Genomic DNA, 24,496 nt, shown 5'->3' on the forward strand with positions numbered 1-24,496 from the left:
GCACTGTGAGTTGTAAGGTCTTATATAGGCAGGTGTGTGGCTTTCCTAATCAAGTCCAATCGGTATAATCAAACACAGCTGGACTCAAATGAAGGTGTAGAACCATCTCAAGGATGATCAGAAGAAATGGACAGCACCTGAGTTAAATATATGAGTGTCACAGCAAAGGGTCTGAATACTTAGGACCATGTGATATTTCAGTTTTTCTTTTTTAATAAATCTGCAAAAATGTCAACAATTCTGTGTTTTTCTGTCAATATGGGGTGCTGTGTGTACATTAATGAGGAAAAAAAATTTACTTAAATGATTTTAGCAAATGGCTGCAATATAACAGAGTGAAAAATTTAAGGGGGTCTGAATACTTTCCGTACCCACTGTATATAAATTAGTATGTTTATTCACCAAGGGTGCATTTAATTGATAAAAATTTGAACTTTCTTTTCACCAAAGAACCCTAAAGATGTTATCACTTTTATATTTGTATATTACAGCTTTTATTAACACTGATAATCAGAAAATGTATTGAGCACCAGAGCAGCATATTAGAGTAATTTCTAAAGGATCATATGACACGGAAGACTGCTGCTGAAAATTCAGCTTTGGCATCACAGAAATAACATTAAAATATCAAAATTAATTAAAATGGAACAGTTACTTCAAATTGTAATAACATTTCACAGTATAATTGTTTTCACTGATACTTGTATACAGTGATACATGGTGAGCATAAGACTAAAAAAAATAAATCCTTAAAGGGTTAGTTCACCCAAAAATGAAAATTAGCCCATAAATTACTCACCCTCAAGTCATCCTAGGTGTATATGACTTTCTTCTTTCAGACTAATCCAGTCGGAGTTATATTAAATATGGTCTTTGATCTTTCAAGCTGTTTAATGCCACTCAGCAGGTATTGCATGCATTAGTCCAAAAGAAGTGAAATAAAAAGCGCCCATCCATAAAAAAAAAAAAATAAGTGTCTCATGGTGTCTCCGGGGGATGAACATAGGCCTCCTGTAGCGAATCGATGCGTTTTTGTAAGAAAAATATCAATATTCAAAACGTAATATTCACTTGAATCTAGCTTGCGCTCACTGTTGTAAACGGAAGCAGCTCCGGGCGGATGACGAATGGAGGTCAGCTTTGTGTATATGCCGCTCGGAAGTGACGAACGCGGAATAGCAGGGGAGAGATCAAAACAAAACATCGGTCACTTATTAGAAGTACAAAACTAGGATTTGTAAAGAAGAATGTCGGAGGATTTCGATATAAACCAAGAGGAGACTGGTTTTCCTTTGCTAAAGTAAGGAAACTTTGCTTCCTTTGCTCCTGTTAACAAACGTTGGTTTTCACGAGACTCACCGGCGCATGCGCAACACTGAACTCATACGTCATCCACCCGGAGCTGCTTCCGTGTAGGATTGTTGGAGCCGTTATTTTTATGGATGGGCGCTTTTTATTTCACTTCTTTTAGACTGATGCATGCAACACCCGCTGAGTGGCATTAAACAGCTTGAAAGATCAAAGACAATTTTTTTTATATAACTCCGACTGGATTCGTCTGAAAGAAGAAAGTCATATACACCTAGGATGACTTGAGGGTGAGTAATTTATGGGCTAATTTTCATTTTTGGGTGAACTAACCCTTTAAACATTTAAAAAAATCTTACCAACCCCAAATTTCTGAACATTAATGAAAGTCTCAAACTTGTTTTTCATTGTTGCAGCCCATGAGCACATGTTCAAACTTAGCAACAACTATAACAATATTCCTATAGTACAGGTGCGTCTCAATAAATTAGAATGTCGTGGAAAAGTTCATTTATTTCAGTAATTCAACTCAAATTGTGAAACTCGTGTATTAAATAAATTCAATGCACACAGGCTGAAGTAGTTTAAGTCTTTGGTTCTTTTAATTGTGATGATTTTGGCTCACATTTAACAAAAACCCACCAATTCACTATCTCAACAAATTAGAATACTTCATAAGACCAATAAAAAACATTTTTAGTGAATTGTTGATTCAATCATAGATTCTCTATGGGGTTCAGGTCTGGTGAGTTTGCTGGCCAGGCATGACCACATTCTTATGTTTTATTTGTCTGGCAGGTTAGAAGATCTGTCATTACCTCGGAGGGTTTTGGAGAGTTGGCTCCAGTTCTCCTGATCAGTTTTGGAGAGCGTGGGAAGGGCTGGGTAACTTGTGTCCCTGAACGAGCCTCGGTAACCAGACAGAAGGAACTTATTTCCTCTGATAAAGGCCGAAAGTCTTCCTCTGCCATCTCTCCAAGTCTCCTCTGAGCTAATGGGAGTTGTGTAGAAACATCATAAACATCACTTTAGTAGTTTATGTACGGCTGTAGAATCAAATGCATGGAATGGAAAAAGCACAAAATGTTCTAAATTAGCTGGTTTTCTCAGAGGACATTTAAACAAGTTCCTTCTGACTTCTTGCTAATGCATAAAATGTCACAGCAAGCCTTTCCTAAAACAAACTGAATGCCAAAAGTTGCATTTATATCTGCATAGCCCAAAGCAAGGAACTGAGCATTTTAATCGTATGTAATCGTACTTTTGAGCAGCCTGCACATACAGCTTCTGTCTTAACATTGGCACATTATCAAGTTACACAGTTCTTTGTACAGTTGTGTTCTTTGTAACTGGAATAATATGCAATGAAATGACTTACCTAAGAGACGGATAAGAGAATTAGTGAATGTGTTTAGTTGTCGTCGTCTTCCTGCAAGCACTGCTATGTTCGTCTGTGGAATGTGTTAAAAAAAGGTGTGTAGCCGCTTTTAACAAGCCAAAGCCTGCTGCATATGCATATGTGTGTGTGTGCACACTTTTGCAATGTTTTGTAGCTGAAAGGATTATGTCTGCTCAATTCCAGACTTGTTGACCTGCTGCAGGGTTTGGAAGTAGCAGCAGATTATGGTTTTTATTGAGCTGTTCTGAAATGCATGTTGACACTTGCATTGCATGCATTTTGCAAGCATCAACCACTGTTTTTTTGCCCTCTTAGGTACTGCCAGTTTTACGGGCAGGATGAGTTCTGCCGTTATAATATGTTCAACCATCACTTTTTTGATGATGAGGTAAAAAAACAAACCTCCTTTGACGTCAAATGTGGTCAACTGTAGTACATTCTGATAAGTCATGATACGCTGTTTTGCAGGAAGCGGTCACATTTTTTCAAGGCTTTCTGCGTGAAGAGGGAGGAGCCAAGGTAGTCATGATAACAGACCCCCCATTCGGAGGCCTAGTGAAGCCACTAGCCAACAGTTTCTCTCAGATGGCAATCACCTGGAAAAATCTGAATAAAGGTATGAGGAACGGCATGCTTTCCTAAGCCATGTATGACTTTTTTTGCAACAACTTGTACTTGTGCATGTTTTACTTTCTAAGAAAATGCATTAATAAATGCTCAGTTTTCAACAGTTTACCAAAAAATAAAAATTCTGTCTCAACTTCGATTTGGCTTTGTTTTCTTCAGTGGAAAACAAAAGTAAAATTGTGTTTGCTGATCTCACACAAAGCTATCATATGGCTTCAAATTACTTTCATGGTATTTGCATACTTGAAACTTGAAACCCTCAGTTTCCCCCTATTTACTGAAAGGAGAGACCAGCACAATTTCACTGAATTTCTCCTTTCATATTCCATGGAAGAAATAAAGGTCATACAGGTTTGGAACGGCATGAGGGTGAGCAAGTGTTTAAAAACAAATCGACTCAGACACTTCATAATCTGTTATCATTCTTATCTGTTGTTGTTGATTTTTAGTAAGCGATGCAGGTCAGATGCCAATGATCTGGATCTTCCCTTACTTCTTTGAGTCCCGTATCCTGGAGTGTTTTCCCTCCTTCTCTATGCTGGATTACCAGGTATTATAGGAATATAGTGTTATAAACATGTTAATAAATATAATAATAATAAATTTACAGGGTATTATAGTCCTGTGTTATTCTTCATTCTCAGGTTGATTATGATAACCACCCTCTATATAAACACGGAAAGACAGGCCGTAAGCAGTCACCTGTTCGACTTTTCACCAATCTGAGCCCCAAAGATATCATTCTACCAGAGGATGAAGGTTACAGGTGCACAAAAATAATGCATTCTGAGTTTTTGATTTGGAAGAGATACATAAAAAAAGTCTAAAAAATGCATTGTTTTTAAAATAGTTACCAAACATTACAAATAAGCAATGGCTATCAAAATACATGTCATTATTTTATTTATTTTTGTAGTTTTTTTTAAAAAGGTTTTTTCTTTTAGAGAGAACAAATTTATGTAAAGGGGTCATATGATGTTGCTAAAAACATTATTTGGTGTAATGAAATGTGTTTATGCGGTTTAAGGTTAAAAAAACACATTATTTTCCACATACTGTACATTATTGTTTCTCCTCTATGCCCCGCCTTTCTGAAACGCATCGATTTTTACAAAGCTCATCGGTCTGAAAAGCAAGGTGTGCTCTGATTGGCCAGCGATCCAATGCGTTGTGATTGGCCGAATACCTCAAGCGTGTGACGGAAATGTTACGCCCCTTACCGTACTATGATGCTGTGTCCTGGAGAGACGAGACAAAAACATTAAAACCCATTATAAACGAGGCATTTGTTGCATCCAGTGGGGACATAATTACTGATTATAATGACATATACTGTCTTTTTACGCGTTGCATCGCGCCGCGTAAACATAAAACCATGCATTTGTGATCGGAGATTGACAAACAACAAGCGCTACTCTACACTGCTCAAAACTCACATTTGAATCATCAGTGGCAAATTCTTTAAATATGAAAACATACTTACAGTCTGTGAGTCAGAACAGCTGGCATTGTAGTCTACTCTACCAGGATCAGGAAACAGTCCTCCATAAAATGCGCTGCACACATCTGAATATTTGGGTTGAACTGTTCTGGAACAGTGTTGTAAATACAACTTAACCACTGATTTCTAGTCGTGTCCTCTTTTGTAAGGCCAAACAAAGTTTCGCTTTCACAACGAAACACACAGCGTCTTCACAACATGGCGGTGGCAGCAACAATAAAGTTACTACTCCTTTCTTTGCGTGAACATTTGGCCGGTGTTATGCAAATCGTCCCACATCGTGACGTAGACATGTGGGGGCGTGTTAGAACGAGCCGTTTTAGGTAGGCGTGAACCAGTCTAAACTTTTATAAAGAATATCTCTTTGGGTTTGAGACTTTAGTCTTTGCAACTTCAGGGATCTTATCTATTCACGAACAGCTTGTAACACTCCAAAGAGAAAGAAAAACTTGAAATCGTATCATATGACCCCTTTAAAAAAAATGCAGATTTTGATTGCATAGGATTAAACATGCACTTAATCATTAGATTTTTTTATATAATTAGTTACAAATGCTGTTATAAACTGCTTTAAGGTGGTTTAACATTTACAACTACTTTCTCAGATTTTGCAGTGTTTGTGAGAGGTATGTGTCTGCAGGAAACAAACACTGCCCAAAGTGTGACACGTGCCCATCTAAGGTGAATGCATATTTCTTATTCAGTGTATGGAATAGGAGTAGATTAACTGACGTTTACCTATTTATCTCACAGGATGGGCGAGAATGGAGGCACTGTGATGAATGTGGACGGTGTGTGAAGCCTTGTAAGCAGATTTAAATTAATTTAAACTGATGTTTCCTAATGTGTTTATTTCTCGCTCTTACCACTTTCTTTCTGCTCTTATTCTCTCTCCAGCGTGGCGTCATTGTTCCTCATGTGGTCACTGTGCTCTCCCTGATCACCCTTGTGGTCAGAGCCAAACTGGCTGTTTCAACTGTGGCAGCCAAAAACACAAACTTAGAGCTTGTCCTAAGAAACACAATAAACGGTGAGTATAAACCAGGGTTATTATAGTTAACTTAAACAACAACAAAAAAGTTACTTGAATTAAAATATTTTTTTAATTACTTGGTTTGCAAGGGTTGCATTTCTTTATTTAGTCTAAATTAATGTACTAAAGTAACTAAATTTAAAACTATATTGACATTCAGGACCTAAAAAATAAATAAAATACAAATGACAAAAACACAAAATTACTAAACTAATTGTAAAAAAAATAAATAAATTTGAAATTCAAAATATTAATAAACACTGCAACAGTTTTTCAGAATAATCAGTCAAGATGCTATACCGACAATACTGTAGTAACATGTTTCTACAGGAATAACACTTAATATGTTAATTTCTGCACTCATACAAACTGTTTTTTCAAATCTATTTAATATTAATATAATTCACTTACACATTTTGCCAACAGAATGATTGTGCCAGGTGGCCGTGGTGCTCCAGGATTGTTAAAACACATTGCTGGCAAATCCACAACTAGGAACAAGAGGAGAAGAAGAGTTACATGATCTCACACACACAGTGCATTACAGGGTGGGTTTGTGGCTGCTGAAAATTGCATCATGATCACAAAGTTTGAAACATCTAACTGGTGTTAAACCTACATCTATACAAGAAGGTTGTTGTGTATGTACAGCCATAGTTGTCTTCTTGCATCCCGTTTTTGTCACAAGCTCATCCTACACTACAACTTTCTCAGTACAATTGACATGTTGTGTGAACAAACCTCATCCTTGGTATGGAGAAGCTTTGTTCCAGCTTATGTGGCTCAAACTGTGATGATCTGTGGATAAAATCTTTGAATACAAATACTGTATTACTGGAATGGATGTCATTTTTGGGTAACACTTTTAATAGTCCACTTTAGACATTCTAGTAACAGTAAGTAACTTTGCAACTACATGTCAACTAGCATTCATTAGAGTACTAGTAGACTGTCTGCTTAATATCTTCTAACACTTTATTTTGATGGGTCCACAACATACTGACTGTCAACTTATTCTACTAACCCTAAACCTAACCGAAGTCTACTCTGAGAGTTAGCAGACATGTAGATGCAAATTAATGAGAATTAGTTGACATGTAGTTGCAAAGTTACTTATAGTTAGTAGAATGTCTAAAGTGGACTATCAAAAAGTGTAACCCATTTTTGTATTTTTCAAAAATGACAAACATATTTCTTGTTAAATATATAATTTTTAATGTAGAAACGGGAACAAAGCAGCTGGAAAGCATGTCATACTTCACTTTTTTTTTTTTAAACATTAAAGGAACAATTTATTGCCAGTTCTCAAGAAATTCTGGGCTTTTGAATTTGTGCTTTAACGCAAACAAAACAAAAGCATTTGGCATGAATTTAAAATACAGTAGTCTTGTAGTTGATAATCATCGGTGATTATGGATGCAGCCAAAGTCAAGTGATGCTCATCACCTAGTATACGTTTTAAGCTTAGTGTTATTAAAAAGAAAGAAGCTTTCAACATCGGTTTCAAGCCTGTCCCATTAATGCAGATTTAAATAAATCACCTAACATATTTGTTAATGCTTTACAATGCCAGAAATTCAAGTTATTAAAATAGATTACTAAAACCGAAACAATCATAATCCATAATGCCTCAAAATCTGCGATGCTTCATAACCCATTGAGCTGCCAAGCATTAATACTGCGGTTAACATGGGACTTTTTAGAGTCTGCCACTGTTCGATTTTATATGGTGTCGATCCATGTCATGCTGCTACAATAGTGGTTAAATTCAGTTTAGTTAACGAGGAAAATTGTAGTTCAATATATAGAAGATAAAGATATTTACATTTACAACTACTCTTCAGCATCATGATTATGCTTGAAAAGCTCCACAATTGATAGTTATCTAAAAAAACAAACATTCATAAAGTTTTCCATCTTTAAGTCAGGCCCACTTCTCTAAACTGTCCTTTAGTAGTTGGTGGAGGCACCTGTCAGTCATGACATTCGTCTTATATCCTTCCATGGCGTACGGAGAAGGCGACAAGTCGTTTGTACATAGCACTGAGGAGAACGATTGCAGCTAGTACTATGCCACATATGACAGTGAAGGCCCATCGGGGTCCCAGGATGGTGTAGACATGAGAGACAAACACAGGCCCGAGGGTCCGCGCACCACTTCCTGATGCTGTCAGCCAGCCCATGTAAACCCCCTGAATTCGCACACAATTGGAGAAGAGAATAAATAGCATTCATTTTAAGAAATCATTGTGTTACTTTAATTGGAGATGGGAAACTTCAAAAGAGAAGTGTTTTACCTGTGGTTTGGGGCCTAGTATCTTTGAGTATAAAGTGTAGGACATTACGTTGCATGTGGGATAACCCACTCCAATCAGGATGTCAGAGGTAATGTACTGTGCCAGGTGAATTACAGGGGTAAACAAGCACCAGGCCTGTTCGTATGGGCATCCAGTGTGCTCCAGTGAAGTGTTTGAGGGTGAAGTGGGTGCCAGTCGTATTGCTGGCATAGTGTTATTCTGAATGTCTGTTAATGGGGATAATATTTGTTTAATATACACACATTTCAATTGTAATATACTGTACATTAGCATTCAAAAGTGTGGGGTTTTGCTTTTAGAAGAGTTTCCTATGCTCACCAAGGATGCATTTATTCAATCAAATATACAGTACTAATTTTATCATTTAAAATAACTGTTTTCTATTTGAATATATTTTAAAATGTCATTTATCCTTATGATAGCAAAGCTGAATTTTCAGCAGCCATTACTCCAGTCTTCAGTGTCACAAGATCTTTTTAATATGCTGATTTGGTGCTCAAGAAAGAGTTCTCATTATCAATGTTGAAAGCATTCATGCTGCTTGATATTTTTGCAGAAACCGGGATAAAGGAAAAGCATTAATAAGCATTTAATTGAAATCGAAATCTTGGTTACACTTTATTTTAAGGTGCCTTAGTACTTCAGTGTTTAGTAACACTGTAACCGAGTAATATAATTTTTTAAAAAACGTATACTTACCACGTGGTTAGGTTTAGGAATAGGGTTTGGTTTAGGTTTAGTTGCATGTTGTCATGCATAATTTACTCTCATTACTGCAGCAAGTAAATATAACATGTAACAAGGACACTGTAAAATAAAGTGTAATTTTTACCGTCACTTTTGATCAATTTAATGCATCCTTGCGGAATAAAAATTATTTCTTTAAAACTCTTTTTCAAAAGTAGTGTATATTGCTATTTTAATAATAAAATAACTTGGAAACCAGCTTTGCTGAGTTATTTAGATACCTTACCTGCCCACTGTATTTTAGGATATTGATTTCCCCATGGCAACAAGATAAAAAACCCTGCAAATATGAGAATCAAGCCTCCAAGTAGCAGTGGCCGATCTCCAACCCTGAAAAAAACACAACCAAAAAAAGAACTGATTTTATCTGAGATCTGATCAGTCAGCCTGTAAGAGCAATGAGGAAGTCATGTTTTCAAAAACTGCTAACATCCATTATATGTGTTGGGTACAGCAGAAAAAAAATGCAACCAACACAAAGATTTCCTAAGATTACTTCTTGTAAGAGGTTTTATGGCCACCATAAGCTTGAGATGTGTCAAACTGAAGTAACATTTAAAATACAGGAGATATTGCAATAGAGAAAGTTACTGGGGGAAAAAATCTTTAAAATTTTTTACCGTGCTGAGACCACTTTTACCACCACAAACACGAGGATGGACTCAAAGCCAATGGCAGCCAATATGATACCATTGTACAAAACAGCTTCTTTCCTTGTCCATGCAAACATGTCCATTGATAGAGGAGTAGATATACTGAAGGGAAAAATTACACATGAATATGCACTAATTAAATGAGCCTTTAAAAATGAGTAGATTAAAGTATAACCACTTACGTTTCAAACACAGCAAAAATGAAGAGAATGACGAAGAAAAGGACATTAGATGCAAACACTGCGATCTGGTCAATATCATCTTCTGCCTCTGGAGCCACATCTACTTGCTCTAAAGGCAGAAAGACAAAGCACTGTGTAAAATAGACTATATACTGTACAGTGACACCATTATAATGCAACGGTACACTGCTAAAGAATTTAAACCAAAAAATAAATATCTTACCTTCTGAGGTGTAGTTAATTGCACGGATATGATTTCCATGGTCATCCACACCGTGCTCCCTAAATAATGTAAAACATTTTAAATTCTATGCATTGCTTAATTCAAGTACAGTCAAATAATATAAGCTTTAGGTCAAACCTGAAATAAAAAACTCAAATGTCTATGCATTTATATGCTATGATACAACTATTACCAAATGCTATAAAATACTGAGGTTAAATCATTACCTCAAGACTAATATAACCAGCAGAATGTTAATGATCCCCAAGCAGGCTGCCAACAGCGCTGGAGCAGTGTACATATTAACCTGAAGCTGGATGACATTCACACTGACGCCAGTCTCTCCAATGAATGACAAAGCAGCCTGCAGGGCTGAGAAATTAACGCAATCAACATCTTTTAAAGTTAATGAGCCCTATTCAATTATTAAAAAGACACTATCAATCTAAGTTGGGAACAATTACTGTTCTTGCAGACCATTTTCAGTTCAGATGCATTCTGCAACTAACATGCTTTTATTGCCTTCACACAAACCTGGGCCAAGTATGAAGCCGAGAGCTTGACAGGCACTCATGTTTGCCATTGCACTGGTTCTTTCCTTCAGGGAAGTGGCACCAGCCACATAGGACCTCACAACTGCTACATTACCTACGGAACAGGGTAAAGGATCTTAACAATGCATATAAATAAAATACTTTACCTTGTGCTTGATAAAAACAGTTAGAATAATAATTAAATGAATAAATAAAATAATAATTGCATCAGCATTTGCTTAAGTTTTTTTGTAAAATAAACATTTTAGAATTTAAAATTATATTGGATAGCTAATTATAGTAGTATTTTCTTATTTAAAGTATATATCTTTAAAAAAAAAAAAGATTGAGGTAGCAAGATTTTTGTTGTTGAAAGAAGTCTCTTCTGCTCACCCAGGCAGCAGTTATAAAAAAATACAGTAAAAAATAGTAATATTGTAAAATAGTATTAAAATGTAAAATAACTTTTCTACAGTATATATTTTAAAATGTAATTTATTCCTGTGATAGCAAAGCCGACATGGTCCTTTAGAAATCATTTTAATATGCCGATTTATTTTGTGGAAACCCGAATACAAGATTTCAGGATTCTTTAATGAATATAAAGGTCAAAAGAACAGCAATTATTTAAAATTGATTTTTGTAACATTATAAAATGTCACTTTTGATCAATTTAATGCATCCTTGCTGAAGGAAAGTATTAATTTATTTCTCTAAAATAATGTATGTGTGAGATATGTGTACATAAGTTTACCTGCTCCAATGCCCACAAATGTACGAGCCAAAAGCATGTGAATTGTTTTGTGTGACGGAGGTAGGTAGACATAGGCGTAGTAAATGTTAGCAGAGACATTGATGAATATAGAGCAGATTAGAGGCTCTCGTCGAGGCCTGTGATTGGACCACAGTCCAAAGAGGGGTGAGGCCACCATCTGACCCAAACTATATGCAGCAACCACCCATCCCAAGAAACTGGCATCTGCACTTTCATCAATCTAAAAAAGAAATATAGAGCATGACTGATGGATTTACAAGACAGTCACAGACTAACAAGGCTTGAAAAATTACTGTGCAACTGGCTTCAGTCAACCGAGCAATCGCGAAAAAAAATATTTTTTAATAAACTATTTTTTTAAATAAATTTAAATAAAACAAAATAACATTTGGAATGTACTAAAAATGTACGTGTAGTGCCCTGAATAATCTCAGGTCTTATTTATATATAAATTAGTATCTTAGGAAACATTCTAATATTTTGAGATACTGTATTTTTGATTTTCATGAGCTGTAAGCTCTAATCATCAAAATAAAAAAAATAAAAAAACTTTTGAAATGTTTTAGGAATCTAGAATATATGAAAGTTTCACTTTTTGAAATACGTTACCAAAAAAATTATATTCTAAATTTTTTAGATGCACCTGTATATATATATAAATAATATATAAAATATATATATATATTCATTAACAGGTTTCAGCTGATGCATTTAGGAATCTTTGGTACACTTTCTTAGAAATGAAACGCACATATACCAACTTCCCTCTTTCACTTCCAGTTTGTACATTAAGCTTATCTCAGGGAATCATACTCTGCACAGAATTTATAGAACTGCCATATTAATGAACATTCACTTCACTCAAACCTCAGCTGCATAGAATACACTTAGTTTCTGTAAATCAAGCAGTAGAACGTGATGCTGTGAAACACCAAGGTCCCGAGTTTGATTCCAAAGAAATGCATCAACTTACAAAATGTATAGCCTAAGTATTATGTAATATATTGTGTGTAAATGCAAATACACTTACTTTCTTCAGATAGGGCCATATGGAAGTAATGACAATCGTAAAACCTAAGAAAAAAAAACAATGCAATCGGTGATACATATTACACGCATGCACTTTATACTATACAAACAATGCAACTAACATTAATTTATCTACCTATTGTAATTGCAACAGCTGTACAGAGAGATTCCCTCTTGTTTATGAGGTTTAAAGGCATAAAATGTTGAATTACACTGCACAGTGTACAATTAAACACAGCGTGTCCTGATATTGCACAAACATCTTGCAGGTTACAGCAGGTTTTCAGCTTTGAATTGAATGCATGTTGGATGCATGCTTGTTCACTGAACCAGACAGCACAATATATCTGCACAGCAGTGTTTACTGTAATCTGATCAGTAACACAGTCAAAGCAGGAACATGGGTGTGAGAGAGTAAGAACATGTTTCTTACCAACGCTGCTAAGGAACATGGTGAAGTACATGACCCTGATGGACCTCCAGCGGCTTCTGTCTGCATCCCCACCACTTACAGAGGAAAAGACATTCATGGATATATAAATAACAATCATAGCTCTTGCTTGTTTACACTTAATAGGTATACACTTAAGCCTATTTAATTACAATGGTTGCATGCATTATGCATCGTCTATTATGACAGGAGCTCATGAATGATCTAACATTCATATCTTCACACCTAAACTTTCACACTGGCATGACTTAATCTATTTTGAACTAATCATCATGTTGTGCATTAGTGACAGAAATGCCCTTGTGACATAACCCACAGGCAACATTGTTAGATTGCTCGAGCTAAATATTTTCAATTCAGACATCATTTCAGAACAGAAAACAACTTCAGCCCTGCCAGACTTCGTCATTGCAAATGCAATTATCAAAACTTACCTTGTAATATCGCCTCTGAGAAGCGGAGTGTTTTCGTCAGACTTCACAAGAGACATTATTAGTGATTAAGCAGCTTGCGAAAAAGAAACAACGACCCGACTCAGTTCATTGAAGGTCAGCTCTTTACATTGACATGCTCTTTATAATCAAGTTGACTTGACTGAAAACTGTCTAGATTTGCACAACATATATCTCGAAATCGCATTCAGGTCTTTGTATAATATTCCCATTTTAGCTGTTACAGGCACAGTAGTGTTAAGAGTATTTCGGCGTTATTTCACGCGCAGTCTAAAGTCCATTGGTGTTGTTGATTCAGCGCAAACTTGAATCATCTGAACGTTGTCACACGTGAGCAGTGAGAAACAGAATACAACCGCGACATCCAGATTTCAAAATAAAGGTCCCAAAAGTCCCTTTTCTTTTCTTTTGATAGATAGCTAGATAGATAGATAGATAGATAGATAGATAGATAGATAGATAGATAGATAGATAGATAGATAGATAGATAGATAGATAGATAGATAGATAGATAGATAGATAGATCCATATATATACCAGAAATAATTTTCCAAGGAAAAGTCAGATTTGATTCAAGATCTGATTCCAGTGCTCACCAGTTTCCCAACCTGCTGTAGTGTTGGTGAAATATATGTTTGACAAGATATCAACCAATGCAATCAGTTCAGTTCTATAATTAAGTTGGCTTGAGAAAGCCAACTTACTGAAATGCTATTTAAACTTCTTCTTCTTCTTCTTCTTCTGAGACTACAATTATCAACTCTACCTTTCCGTCAAACTCCAACTGTCAAAATTCTAATCTAAACACACTGAAGCCCATTAGACTCAATCAGACGTGCCTTCTATGTATTATTTCTAACCCATTCAAACTCATCTATCTAATATTTCTCAATCTATCTATCTATCTATCTATCTATCTATCTATCATCTGACAATCTATCTATCTATCTATCTATCTATCATCTGACAATCTATCTATCTATCATCTGACAATCTATCTATCTATCTGACAATCTATCTATCTATCTATCTATCTGCCAATCTACCTATCTATCTATCTATCATCTGACAATCTACCTATCTATCTATCTATCTATCATCTGACAATCTATCTATCTATCTATCAATCATCTGACAATCTATATATCTCTTTATCTATCATCTGACAATCTATCTATCTATCATCTGACAATCTATCCATCTATCTGACAATCTATCTATCTATCTATCTATCTGACAATCTACCTATCTATCTATCTATCTATCTATCTGACAATCTATCTATCTATCTATCTATCATCTGACAATCTATCTATCTATCTATCTATCATCTGACAATCTATCTATCTGACAATCTATCTATCTATCTATCTGACAATCTATCTATCTATCTATCTATCTATCTATCTATCTATCTATCTATCTATCTATCTATCTATCTATCATCTGACAATCTATCTATCTATCTGACAATCTATCTATCTATCTATCTATCTGACAATCTATCTATCTATCTATCTATCTATCATCTGACAATCTATCTATCTATCTATCATCCATCCATCCATCCATCCATCTCTGACAGACTGTATTGCCTTCAAAACATTCAAACTTTAAACTTTTAAAACTACTTTAAACTTCAACTACTATTTAAACAAACTATTTCAGACTGAAAACCATCAAACTTAAAACTTTTTATAAACTTCTTAAACTTTTCAATCTTTTCAATCTTTTTCAAACTTTCTGGTCCAACTTAAAGTTTGTCTTGATTAACTTTTTTATCTAGTTAAACATTACAATCTGCCACTGGATTAATGACAATAACATGTGCATGTTGACCAGGTGGTGAATAAAATGTCAAGAGCAGGATGAATGCATTTTTGTGATAGTGATAGTGACAGTTGATAGACAAATAATTGACAACATTTTAGGAATAGAAATTGTGAACAAGCTGAACAGGACTAAATGGGTGCATCTGGAATCTCAAAAGCAGGGGTGTCAAACACACAGCCCGAATACGGCCAAACAATCCCGCCCACGTTATGATTTGAACGATAATATAAAATAAATAAAACATTATATTGAAATTTACATAGTTTATTCGCTACAATATTTTATTTTTAATTTAAAGCGGAACATAAGTGATGTTAGCTGCATTGTAACTGATGCTTGTGTGGCAAGTTAGGCTACTTGTGATTTTAAACATGTCCAAAAGAAGAAAGTTAACCTGGAAAGGTGGATACTGTACTTCAGAAGAAATGGAAAGAAAGGTATTTGTTCTGTGAGGTCAACGCCAACCAGCATGTTTAATCGCAACCCATTTTGTGTTGTAAAAGCATTTGACCGTGTGCGGATTGTTTTTTCTGCTGGCTTCGTGTTGTAAAAGTGTGCAATATTAAACGACAATATGAGATGCACTGAAGCGTGGAATGGAAAAAGTTTTCTCAAGTAATATCATAATTGTTGTTTTAATGATGTGCGAGATGACATATTACTCACTTAGCAAAAAACAAACAATAACATCTTGAGAGTCCATAATATAATATAATTATGGGGGGGTCAGTTTTCCTAGTTTTCCTGTAAATTATATTGTAGTTTGTAGGGTTAATATTAATGCTATTGTGAGCAAACTAATGTTTAACAATTCGGCCCACACAAGGGGACATTTTATCTGATCCAACCATCAACCTAAAATGAGTTTGACACCCCCTGCTTTAGAGGAAGGTCACACTTCAGGGAGCTGAAGGCAAACGTGAAGATGGTGATGATGTGAATAAGTGTGAGAGCAGCAGCAGCATTTCTGTCAGTGAGATAAGGATGAACCATGCAGACGAAACAATGACACAGTTTGCTTTTTATCCCGTGGATCTACTTACTTGTGTGAAGTGGCTTTCTCAGCTGTGACCCAAGTCTAAACCAAGCAAAGGAACAAACTCAACGTGGTAAACAGTCTTGCTACAGCAGTGGCATCACTGTCATGACATTTTATTTAATCTTATTTAATTTGTATTATTTAAAAAAATAAGATAAGCTTGAACTTGTGAGCTTGTATCTTGAACTTGGGAAAATGTATCATGGCAATCATAGGTTCCATCAGAACACCATATAAGTTGTTACTACAATAGAATTGTGGTAACTTAGTATTAGTCACAAATGTAATAAAAATGGATTTGGATTTTGAAAAGATTGTGAAGGCTTCTAAGACGGTTTAACTGAGATTTCATATTAATTTACTATGGATTTACAGTAGGCCTAGTAACAATAGGCTAATTGTAGTGGTTGTTGGCATTATGTATTTGTTGTGCACCATCAGCACCACCCAGTGTAACAAACGAAAATGAATAATGTCACAACAACAAACCTTGTCATGAACATCGGTGTTGTTTCTTTCCGTTCCCTGTGCTCCATTTTGGACACGATCGGTTTTATTAGCGTCTAAAAGAAGAATTATAACAGCAAATATGCAATTAACATACTCGCAAAGACGGATCATATAAATTGTGTACAAAAACAATGGAGAACATATACCGTTTTAGTGAGCAGCGGCAATAAGTTTCACGTTCCACTAAATGTCCCGCCCTCCCGGCTAAAAGAGAGGATTTGATTGGTTATACCACTGTGTTGACAGTCTGTTTGCCCAATCCTATAGGTCAGGTCTCGTGCTCGTAGGGAGAGTGTAGATTTTTTTAAACAAAATAAAACAAGCATTTTCTCAGTAATTTGGGGGATTCTTTTTGAAGAAAACATGAAGCGTTCATTTTACAGTATGCTTTGCATTGCTTTTCAAAGGCTCATGAGTCTTTGCCAGTGATATATAACGCAAAGGATGAGGCTATGTTTTATCAACAGGTCCCTTACAGGATTTTCACTCTGTCCAGCTGCCTTCTATGGACAGATGTAGAAAGAAAGAAAGAAAGAAAGGATGCCCACCTCCTTGCTTAAGGTCCTTTTCTAACCCCATTGCTGTTCAGTCTGAGCACAAGTGCACATAAAAAATATTTTAAGAATGACTTAATGAATGACGTTTTTTATAATAAGCTGAACTGTCAAAAAAATCCAATTGGACTTAAATTATAGGTGTGTTCTCAGTACAACATGCAGTGCAATAAGAAGACATATGGTGACCTGTATTTTATGTTTTATTAATAGACTACATATGTATAATCAGCCAGAGCTACTATAATAATAGAACGAATAACATTTGAATAGACATTATTCACACATAAACAGTGATACAATAAATATTGTGTAGTTATCTTATTGATGGTTGCAGGATGAACAAAGACTACACACATTAAATATTTGTGTCAAAACACATACTGTTACTTGCATACATGAAAGTAGACAAGCATAGATACATTTTTATAATCATTATATAAATGAATAAAGAGATACACAAGTGTAGCAATCATTTTGAGGAAATAATTTAAATCTTTACTTTGTAGTTTTTATAGCTCTCATTGAGCAGGTCCAGCCCACAACAGTGTTGATTGATCTAAATGGAAAGGTCGCTATTTTTATTTGGCTTTATATGGCAAAGAATGAAAGATGATCTTTTAAACCTGCTCTCTTGTTAAAAGCGGCTATGCTCTTTAGGAGACCATACAGTTATAACTCCCCTGCCATCAAGCAGGGCAAAGAAAGGGTACAGCTTCTCACGAAAGTGTCCTGTAAAGGTGTAGATGTGTGATTTGTTCTCTGCATTGTAGAAGGAAATCTGCCCCTCCTCGTAATCAGTGTATATTCCCATCCTTTGGGGCACCAGCAGCAGTGGCAGTGCTGTTTCGGGATTGGAGCATGCGAAAAATTGACGTGTGCTGCGCCACAGGACCCAATAACCAGTAGAAGGATTCATTGGAAAGCGGCCATGCCTCTTTGAGGAAGCAGTTGTCACTCCAACTTTCCAATAACCATTGTTTGCAAATTCCACTTCCCAGTAATGGCGGCCACTCATGTAGCCCTCCCAGCCTAGGACGCAGGGCAAGCTGTCAAAACGCTGAGGGCTGTAAGGCAGATTGGCCTCTGTTAGGCCCTCCTGAACTTTCTTGTGGTCATCAGAGAGCTGCAGCCAAGCTTGGTTGGTCATGGGATCAAGAGTTACATCAGCTATTTGAAAGAAGGACATGAGGGCATTAGGGCTGATGCATTTAACACTTTTTTGTTAATGCTGGAGTGAAGGGTTTTTGGGGGGGAAGGTCAAATTTAAAAGATATAAACTTACCTCCTGCACTGACAATCCAGTTCCAGACTGAAAAAAAAAGAGAAAAATATTTAGTCTTTCATTTTTTTTCGAACTTTAAATTTGAGTTTTTTTATTTTTTTAAATGCACACTTATAACAATATACTTTGTTTTATTCATTAAATTTCAGACAAATATTTAACTCAAATTTGAAATCTTTCTTTCTTTTGACCCTAATCAATCTCTCTCTCTATTTTTTTTCCTCTTTTGGAAAGTCATAGAAATGCTACTGTTTTTAATATCTCAAATGTGCTCCATGGGGTCTAATAAAAGTTATAGTTACCTGAATTAGGGATGTATCGTGGCATGCCTGTTTGAAAACAAAAAAGAACCAAGAAGAAAGTTACTAATATTCATTAGTGTACTTTTCAGCTTTATTCATATTTTCAGCTTTATTCATTTAAGGTTAGGTTAGGTTTCGGTTCCCTTACCAGCTTTCCAGGTGCGTTGCTTAGCTGAAAGCCATAGATGAGGAACCATACCCTAAAATTAATATTAAAAACATGAATTAGCAGCAAGAAATTTTAATAAAGGGATCTTATGAGACACCCTGTATCACTTTTATGTATTTACAGACTTTGTTGTTTGAAGTTGGACCTGTCACCAAACTTTTACCACACGGATAACATGCTGTTGTTTTGTTCAAATAAGTGCAGTCTTCAGGAGCATGAGACTTTAAAAAAATTACAAAATCTTACTGACCCCAAACTTCTGTGTACATGTAATATTTATTTTAAATTGGCTAGTTTGTGCAAGTAGATTTATTTAAACTGATTGTTAAAAGTTCAAATGGATTGTGTTATGTTCTGTAATTGCTGTTAATAAATCTGTCAGAAAAAAAAGCTAAAGCCTATGAAATGTTTAAAAAATGTGGCTTTAAAATCTAATATTAAGTGAGTATAATTACTGATTATATATTCTTTTAATAATTTAAAAGATCAATTTAGTTTATAGGTATCGATATCGACGATACTGGGCTTGAAAATATCAGTATCGGATCGAAAATAAAATAAGAGGTATCGCCCAGCCCTATGCTCTGGCCGGACAGGGCATCACAGTATGGTAGGGGGCGTAACATTTCCGTCACACTCTTGAGGTTTTCGGCCAATCACAACGCACTGGATAGCTGGTCAATCAGAGCACACCTTGCTTTTCAGACTGATGAGCTTTGTAAAAATCCATGCGTTTCAGAAAGGCGGGGCATAGAGGAGAAACAATAATGTACAGTATGTGGAAAATAATGTGTTTTTTTAACCTTAAACCACATAAACACATTTCATTAAACCAAATAATGTTCTTTTTAGCAACATCATATGACCCCTTTAACGACAAGGAATTCATTTTTTTCCACCCATAAATTTGTCAGCACTATATATATCTATATATATATATATATATATATATATATATATACATATATATATCTATATATATGTATATATATATATATATATACATATATATAGATATATATATATATATATATAGTATCAGAGGCATGGAACTACTGTTTATTGCTGGAAACTCCTTTGCCTTGCATAACATAAATGGATTTTATTCATTATAATACTGAGTGTAATTTAATTTGATGTTAAAATATGTTCTCTAATTTCAGTACTGTTTGTTTTTGGGCAGGTTTTGTAGTCAGTCACGGCATCTTTCAGCTACGAGTGAAACGCGAGGCCGCGGTCTAAATTTCGCAGTTCCCCCGTGAACAGCAGCCCTTCACCAGCTCAGATTTCGGCGATCCACCGGCACAAGAATTAGCACTATTTTGGTAAAAAGCGATCACAGAGAACGGTTGAATACACTTAAATTAAAATGCTACTTTTAAATGTGCCTTTTTTATTTCTAAAATGCTTGTTGAACGAGTTTAAATGTATGTAATATTGTAAACTATGCTGTATTCACCCAAATAAATTTGTCTTGTATTTTGTCCATGGGTGTTCTTGCTTAATAATAAATGTTCATCTTTTGATTATTGCTGTTGCCTATAGTAATTCTATGTGTGATTTTTTTAAAAAATTTATTTTAATATTAATTTTCTTTATTTAGTTTTATATAATTGCCATTTCCTCATTAAATGGCACCACTTTCCAAAACATTTACACTACACCATGTCCCAAACACAAACGGTGAAAGAAGTACATTCCTAGCCATCCCACCTTGCTGTCTTCTTTCAGCAAACTCCAAGTGATGAACTCCAGCAGTGGCATGAGGGAAACCAGCTTCTTCTTCTTCAGTCCCAGGAGACGCAATAGCCGTGCCAGTTCATCTCCCAGCATTCCAAAGCTCTGCATTTCGACAGAAAGAACTTTTCATCACTTCTGATTATCTTATCTATAGGCTAGTTAAATGTACATGTACTGTATATTAAAGTGCTCTTTTACAAGTGGAGACTTTGAAAGACAAACTATTTCCAAGAAAGCAGAAAACCATGACTGGACTTAGAACAACTTAATGTGTTTGTGACAACGGATAAGAGACCTGTGTTTTAGATAATACAGATATGCTTGCTGCCCCACCTCTGACACACTCTGTATCTCTTTGGCCCACTTTGTGATCTTCTGCACCACCTCACCCTGATCTTTATCCTTCTTTGTGTCCTCTTCCTCCTCTTCATCAATCCTCTCCTTCATCCATGGATGCTTTTTAGAGAGCTGGGGTCACACAGGAACAAAGAAAGCTTAGTTTGAGCAAGCCATCGTATATGATGAACAGAACAGTATGATTGAGATGTTTGTCTTTTTTTGTAGTACAGTCAGTTTCACCTTGTCTGCACTTTGAAGTTCACTGGCCCACTGCAGAATAAGCTTGCGACACTCTTCAAGACTGCGCTCAGTTCTGGGGTCTTTCTGCCTCTCTGCCTGACTGCTGCACCCTTCACCGGGATCATCCTCATTCTGAGAATCACAGACACAAATTAATGGATGCATGATATATAGGAAGCCTATAGATGTTTGTTTAATTTATTATCAGTTGATTTTGGATATTTAATTGTGCATGCTCACTTCCCCTATTTATATGCTGACTTCACACAAAAATTTACATTTTGAAAAAAATCGGGAGAGCTTTCTGACCCTGCATAGACAGCAACGGAGCTACCACGTCCAAGGCCCAAAAAGGTAGTAAGGACATCATTAAAATAGTCCATGTGACAGCAGTGGTTCAATAATACTGTTTTTGTGTAGTTTTAAGAGCATTTTAGGCGAGAATCTACTTGTTTGTACTTCAAATATGAGGTTTGTTAATGAGGATAACGTCTATTTGAAAATTAGCTTGGACGTTTTCGGAGTTGTGAGCTCCAGGACGTCAGCAGCCTGTTCAGCGCTCATGATCCCGTCAACAAGATATAAGCAATATCACACAAGTAGACGTGAGATATGACTGTAAATCGACACGCTGTGAGTACGCACAGCACTCAGCCTGCCCTGCAGCCTCCTCCTGCCTATGGCCGAATCACAGCCGTGCTGATATACAGCCATATCTCACATCTACTTGTGTGCTATTGCTTTTATATATATATATATATATATATATATATATATATATACACACACACACACACACACACACACACACACACACACAGGGTTTAAATTGGGCCGGGGCCGTCTGGGGCTGAGCCCTGGCACATAGACTGTATATTATGCATCTATTGCTGAGGCGAGGCTCACGCAGCCTCTCCAGGAGAAATCAAAATGCTCAACACTAAGAAACTCAGCATCCTGAGGTAAAAATTCCAAATGGACAGTTTTTATATTTAAAATGCAGTTAGTTAGGCAACATCAAACAACGTTTTCACCATTACGACTGTTTAATCGTTCTATAAACAGTTCAATAAGCAAATACAATAATATTAAGGTCACTTACATTCTAGGCGGAAACACAGCACATCTAACAGCAACCAGCAGATTTCATTGCTGATTGATTCCGTGTTTTGAACGAATCGGTTGAGTCAAAGTTTCATTAGTCCATGCATAAACATCTGATGAATCTGCCGTTTGAACGAATCGTTTGAATGAACGACTCAATGACTCACTCGTTAAACACTGCTGGCACTGGTGTTTTAATTTCGTTGAAAAGTATCATTTCCACCATAATTTCTTGTTTGTATATTCAAAAATATTTAAAAGAATCTCATAATATTATTTAATGCAGTTGTATTTTTCAGTGTAAGTGATTTAATTTGATAATGTATAGATAATCACATTTTTATAATTGAATTTATAGATCAAATGTAAGAATTTGAAATGAAAGTATTAATGAGATTAGTGGAAAATGCCCTCTATAAAGGTAAAAAAAAAAAAGTCCTTGGATAACATATTGAATATATAAATATTGAATAAAATGAGAATACTGCTTCAGAATAAATCATATTTGCAAAAAATATATAATAATAAACACACACTCACACACATATATATAAGCTCGATACCATAGAGCCCCCCCACATAACAAATCCCGGAAAGTATTAATGATATTAGTGGAAAATGCCCTCTATAAAGGTAAAAAAAAAAAAAAATCCTTAGATAACATATTGAATATATAAATATTGAATAAAATGAGAATACTGCTTCAGAATAAATCATATTTGCAAAAAAAATATTATAATAAACACACACACTCACACACATATATATAAGCTCGATACCATAGAGCCCCCCCACATAACAAATCCCGATTTAACCCTGTATATATATATATATATATATATATGATTTACCAGTATTACTGGTAAAATATATATATTATATTATATATTTAAAATAATCCATGGCCTACCTTGCAAACTTGTGCCACCTGTTGCTTCCAGTGGTTTATGAATCTGATGCACTCATCCAAACTCCGGAGATCATTCAGGCTTTGCTGACGTTGCCTTTGCTGGAAACCAACACAAAATATTGTGATCATGGCCGAACATTGATCTACCATAACATCCATCTGTGAGTTAGTATTACCTGTGAACGGGTAGAAAACCCACTACTGTTCTTGAAGGGGCTGGTGGGTGCAGAACTGTAGACCTGAATATCTTTCTCTGATAGTGTCCAGCGCACAACCCCAACAGAGTTACTCTGCTTCTGGGGCACTGGGGTAAAGGAAAAGAAAGGATTCTTACTCAGTTAGTTTCATCTGACTATGCTTCCACTTTGAAATGAATGTAATGTGTTACAGTTAAACAGAAACACAAGCATGCACATACTTTTTAGTGCCATACTGTTGTCCTTCAGGATGCTCTTCAGAGTGTTTGCCTGCTCACCTATACAAGAGATATATATTTTTTAAGTTATAACTTTTTTAGAGGGATGTATTTATATTGTTAATGTAAATTAATGTAAATATAAAATAACATATTAACTTATTATTAAAAATTACACACAAAAAAATCACTAGGCCAAAATAATAATAATAACATTAACAATAATCATTATAATTATTCCTGTTGATAACATCATGGGCTTGCCAAATGCATAAATGTAATAATAATCATAATACTTCTATCAAAGCAGTTAACAATAATATGAATTTCTTAGTAATGGCACCTTGTAATTGGCATCATGATAAAAGCTATGCATGAGACTCAAATCAAACTTACCCATGATGAAGTGTCGGGGAAGCAAGTGAGCGCTGAGGGTGTCTGGTGAAACTGAACGTTGGTGCTCTCTCAGCCCCTGTTTTAGCTCATCGTCTGCATAATCTGAACTTTGGACCTGAATTATTACTGTCATGATTGTATGAGGTGGAGGCCAGAAAAGCTATGTGATGAGATATGGTCTTTCCCAGCAGTGATTCAGTGAGTATAGTCAACATGACACGATGCCAAAAGGGAAGATAGTGAACATACTCACACACTGCATATCATGCATGAACTATCATGCCACATGTGCATTTACTGATTCACTGAACACTCACTAAAAGACTGTATGTGTTGTTCGTCAGTTTTTAATATTTAGTAAACTTTATATAACCTTTTGCATACTACTCAAAAGAGCTCACATTTGCACAAGCATCCTTCCTCTGCATG

General features: G+C 35.6%; 4 protein-coding genes and 1 long non-coding RNA gene across 11 annotated transcripts in view; 1 reads left to right on the forward strand and 4 right to left on the reverse strand.

The window, feature by feature from the left end:
- The window catches only part of LOC107584381 (tripartite motif-containing protein 14-like), an 11,939-nt gene extending 9,180 nt beyond the window's left edge, over positions 1-2,759 (reverse strand). The window contains exons 1-2 of the mRNA XM_016270969.1: positions 2,687-2,759; positions 2,127-2,299 (exon numbers count right to left, since the gene is read on the reverse strand). Coding sequence (XP_016126455.1) covers positions 2,127-2,279 — 153 coding nt within the window. The 5' untranslated portion in view covers positions 2,280-2,299; positions 2,687-2,759. The remainder of the gene's footprint in view (positions 1-2,126; positions 2,300-2,686) is intronic.
- The window catches only part of zcchc4 (zinc finger, CCHC domain containing 4), a 22,373-nt gene extending 15,595 nt beyond the window's left edge, over positions 1-6,778 (forward strand). For 2 of the 3 annotated variants that reach the window (XM_016270965.1, XM_016270967.1), the window contains 7 exons: positions 3,023-3,095; positions 3,176-3,323; positions 3,784-3,884; positions 3,979-4,100; positions 5,441-5,640; positions 5,733-5,865; positions 6,295-6,778. In XM_016270965.1, the coding sequence (XP_016126451.1) occupies positions 3,023-3,095; positions 3,176-3,323; positions 3,784-3,884; positions 3,979-4,100; positions 5,441-5,640; positions 5,733-5,865; positions 6,295-6,391 (874 nt within the window). In that variant the 3' untranslated portion in view covers positions 6,392-6,778. The remainder of the gene's footprint in view (positions 1-3,022; positions 3,096-3,175; positions 3,324-3,783; positions 3,885-3,978; positions 4,101-5,440; positions 5,641-5,732; positions 5,866-6,294) is intronic. The other variant, XM_016270966.1, reaches the window with a different exon arrangement.
- LOC107584380 (major facilitator superfamily domain-containing protein 8) lies at positions 4,903-13,585 on the reverse strand. 5 transcript variants are annotated; one of them, XR_001609136.1, is made up of 16 exons: positions 13,214-13,585; positions 12,762-12,835; positions 12,330-12,373; positions 11,279-11,519; positions 10,526-10,639; positions 10,219-10,363; positions 9,992-10,050; positions 9,769-9,877; positions 9,554-9,688; positions 9,160-9,263; positions 8,166-8,392; positions 7,839-8,060; positions 6,610-6,679; positions 6,280-6,359; positions 5,702-5,811; positions 4,903-4,923 (listed from the first exon to the last, which is right to left on the reverse strand). XR_001609136.1 is itself a non-coding variant. In XM_016270968.1 (12 exons), exons 1-12 carry the CDS (start codon positions 13,267-13,269, stop codon positions 7,860-7,862), a joined length of 1,509 nt encoding a protein of 502 aa, XP_016126454.1. In that variant the 5' UTR covers positions 13,270-13,585; the 3' UTR covers positions 7,024-7,859. The 5 variants fall into 5 exon arrangements, 1 of the variants encoding a protein (XP_016126454.1); XR_001609135.1 differs by lacking the exon at positions 4,903-4,923 and having other exon boundaries at positions 5,655-5,811; XR_001609134.1 differs by lacking the exon at positions 4,903-4,923 and having other exon boundaries at positions 5,773-5,846.
- Positions 13,586-16,107: 2,522 nt separating this feature from the next.
- LOC107584411 (uncharacterized) lies at positions 16,108-16,880 on the reverse strand. The gene is made up of 3 exons (XR_001609140.1): positions 16,760-16,880; positions 16,593-16,666; positions 16,108-16,142 (listed from the first exon to the last, which is right to left on the reverse strand). It is a non-coding gene; the product is annotated as an uncharacterized lncRNA (long non-coding RNA).
- A 924-nt stretch (positions 16,881-17,804) lies between these two features.
- Positions 17,805-23,726, reverse strand: LOC107584401 (E3 ubiquitin-protein ligase TRIM39-like). The gene is made up of 10 exons (XM_016271002.1): positions 23,675-23,726; positions 23,433-23,560; positions 23,257-23,355; positions 21,243-21,374; positions 20,997-21,131; positions 20,637-20,765; positions 18,903-18,954; positions 18,755-18,781; positions 18,453-18,479; positions 17,805-18,337 (listed from the first exon to the last, which is right to left on the reverse strand). The coding sequence occupies exons 1-10, from the start codon at positions 23,685-23,687 to the stop codon at positions 17,805-17,807; spliced, it is 1,275 nt and encodes a 424-aa protein (XP_016126488.1). The 5' UTR covers positions 23,688-23,726.
- Between the last annotated feature and the right edge of the window lie 770 nt (positions 23,727-24,496).

Source organism: Sinocyclocheilus grahami, unplaced genomic scaffold, assembly GCF_001515645.1.
Source record: "Sinocyclocheilus grahami isolate Dianchi unplaced genomic scaffold, SAMN03320097.WGS_v1.1 scaffold59.1, whole genome shotgun sequence".
NCBI lineage: Eukaryota > Metazoa > Chordata > Actinopteri > Cypriniformes > Cyprinidae > Sinocyclocheilus > Sinocyclocheilus grahami.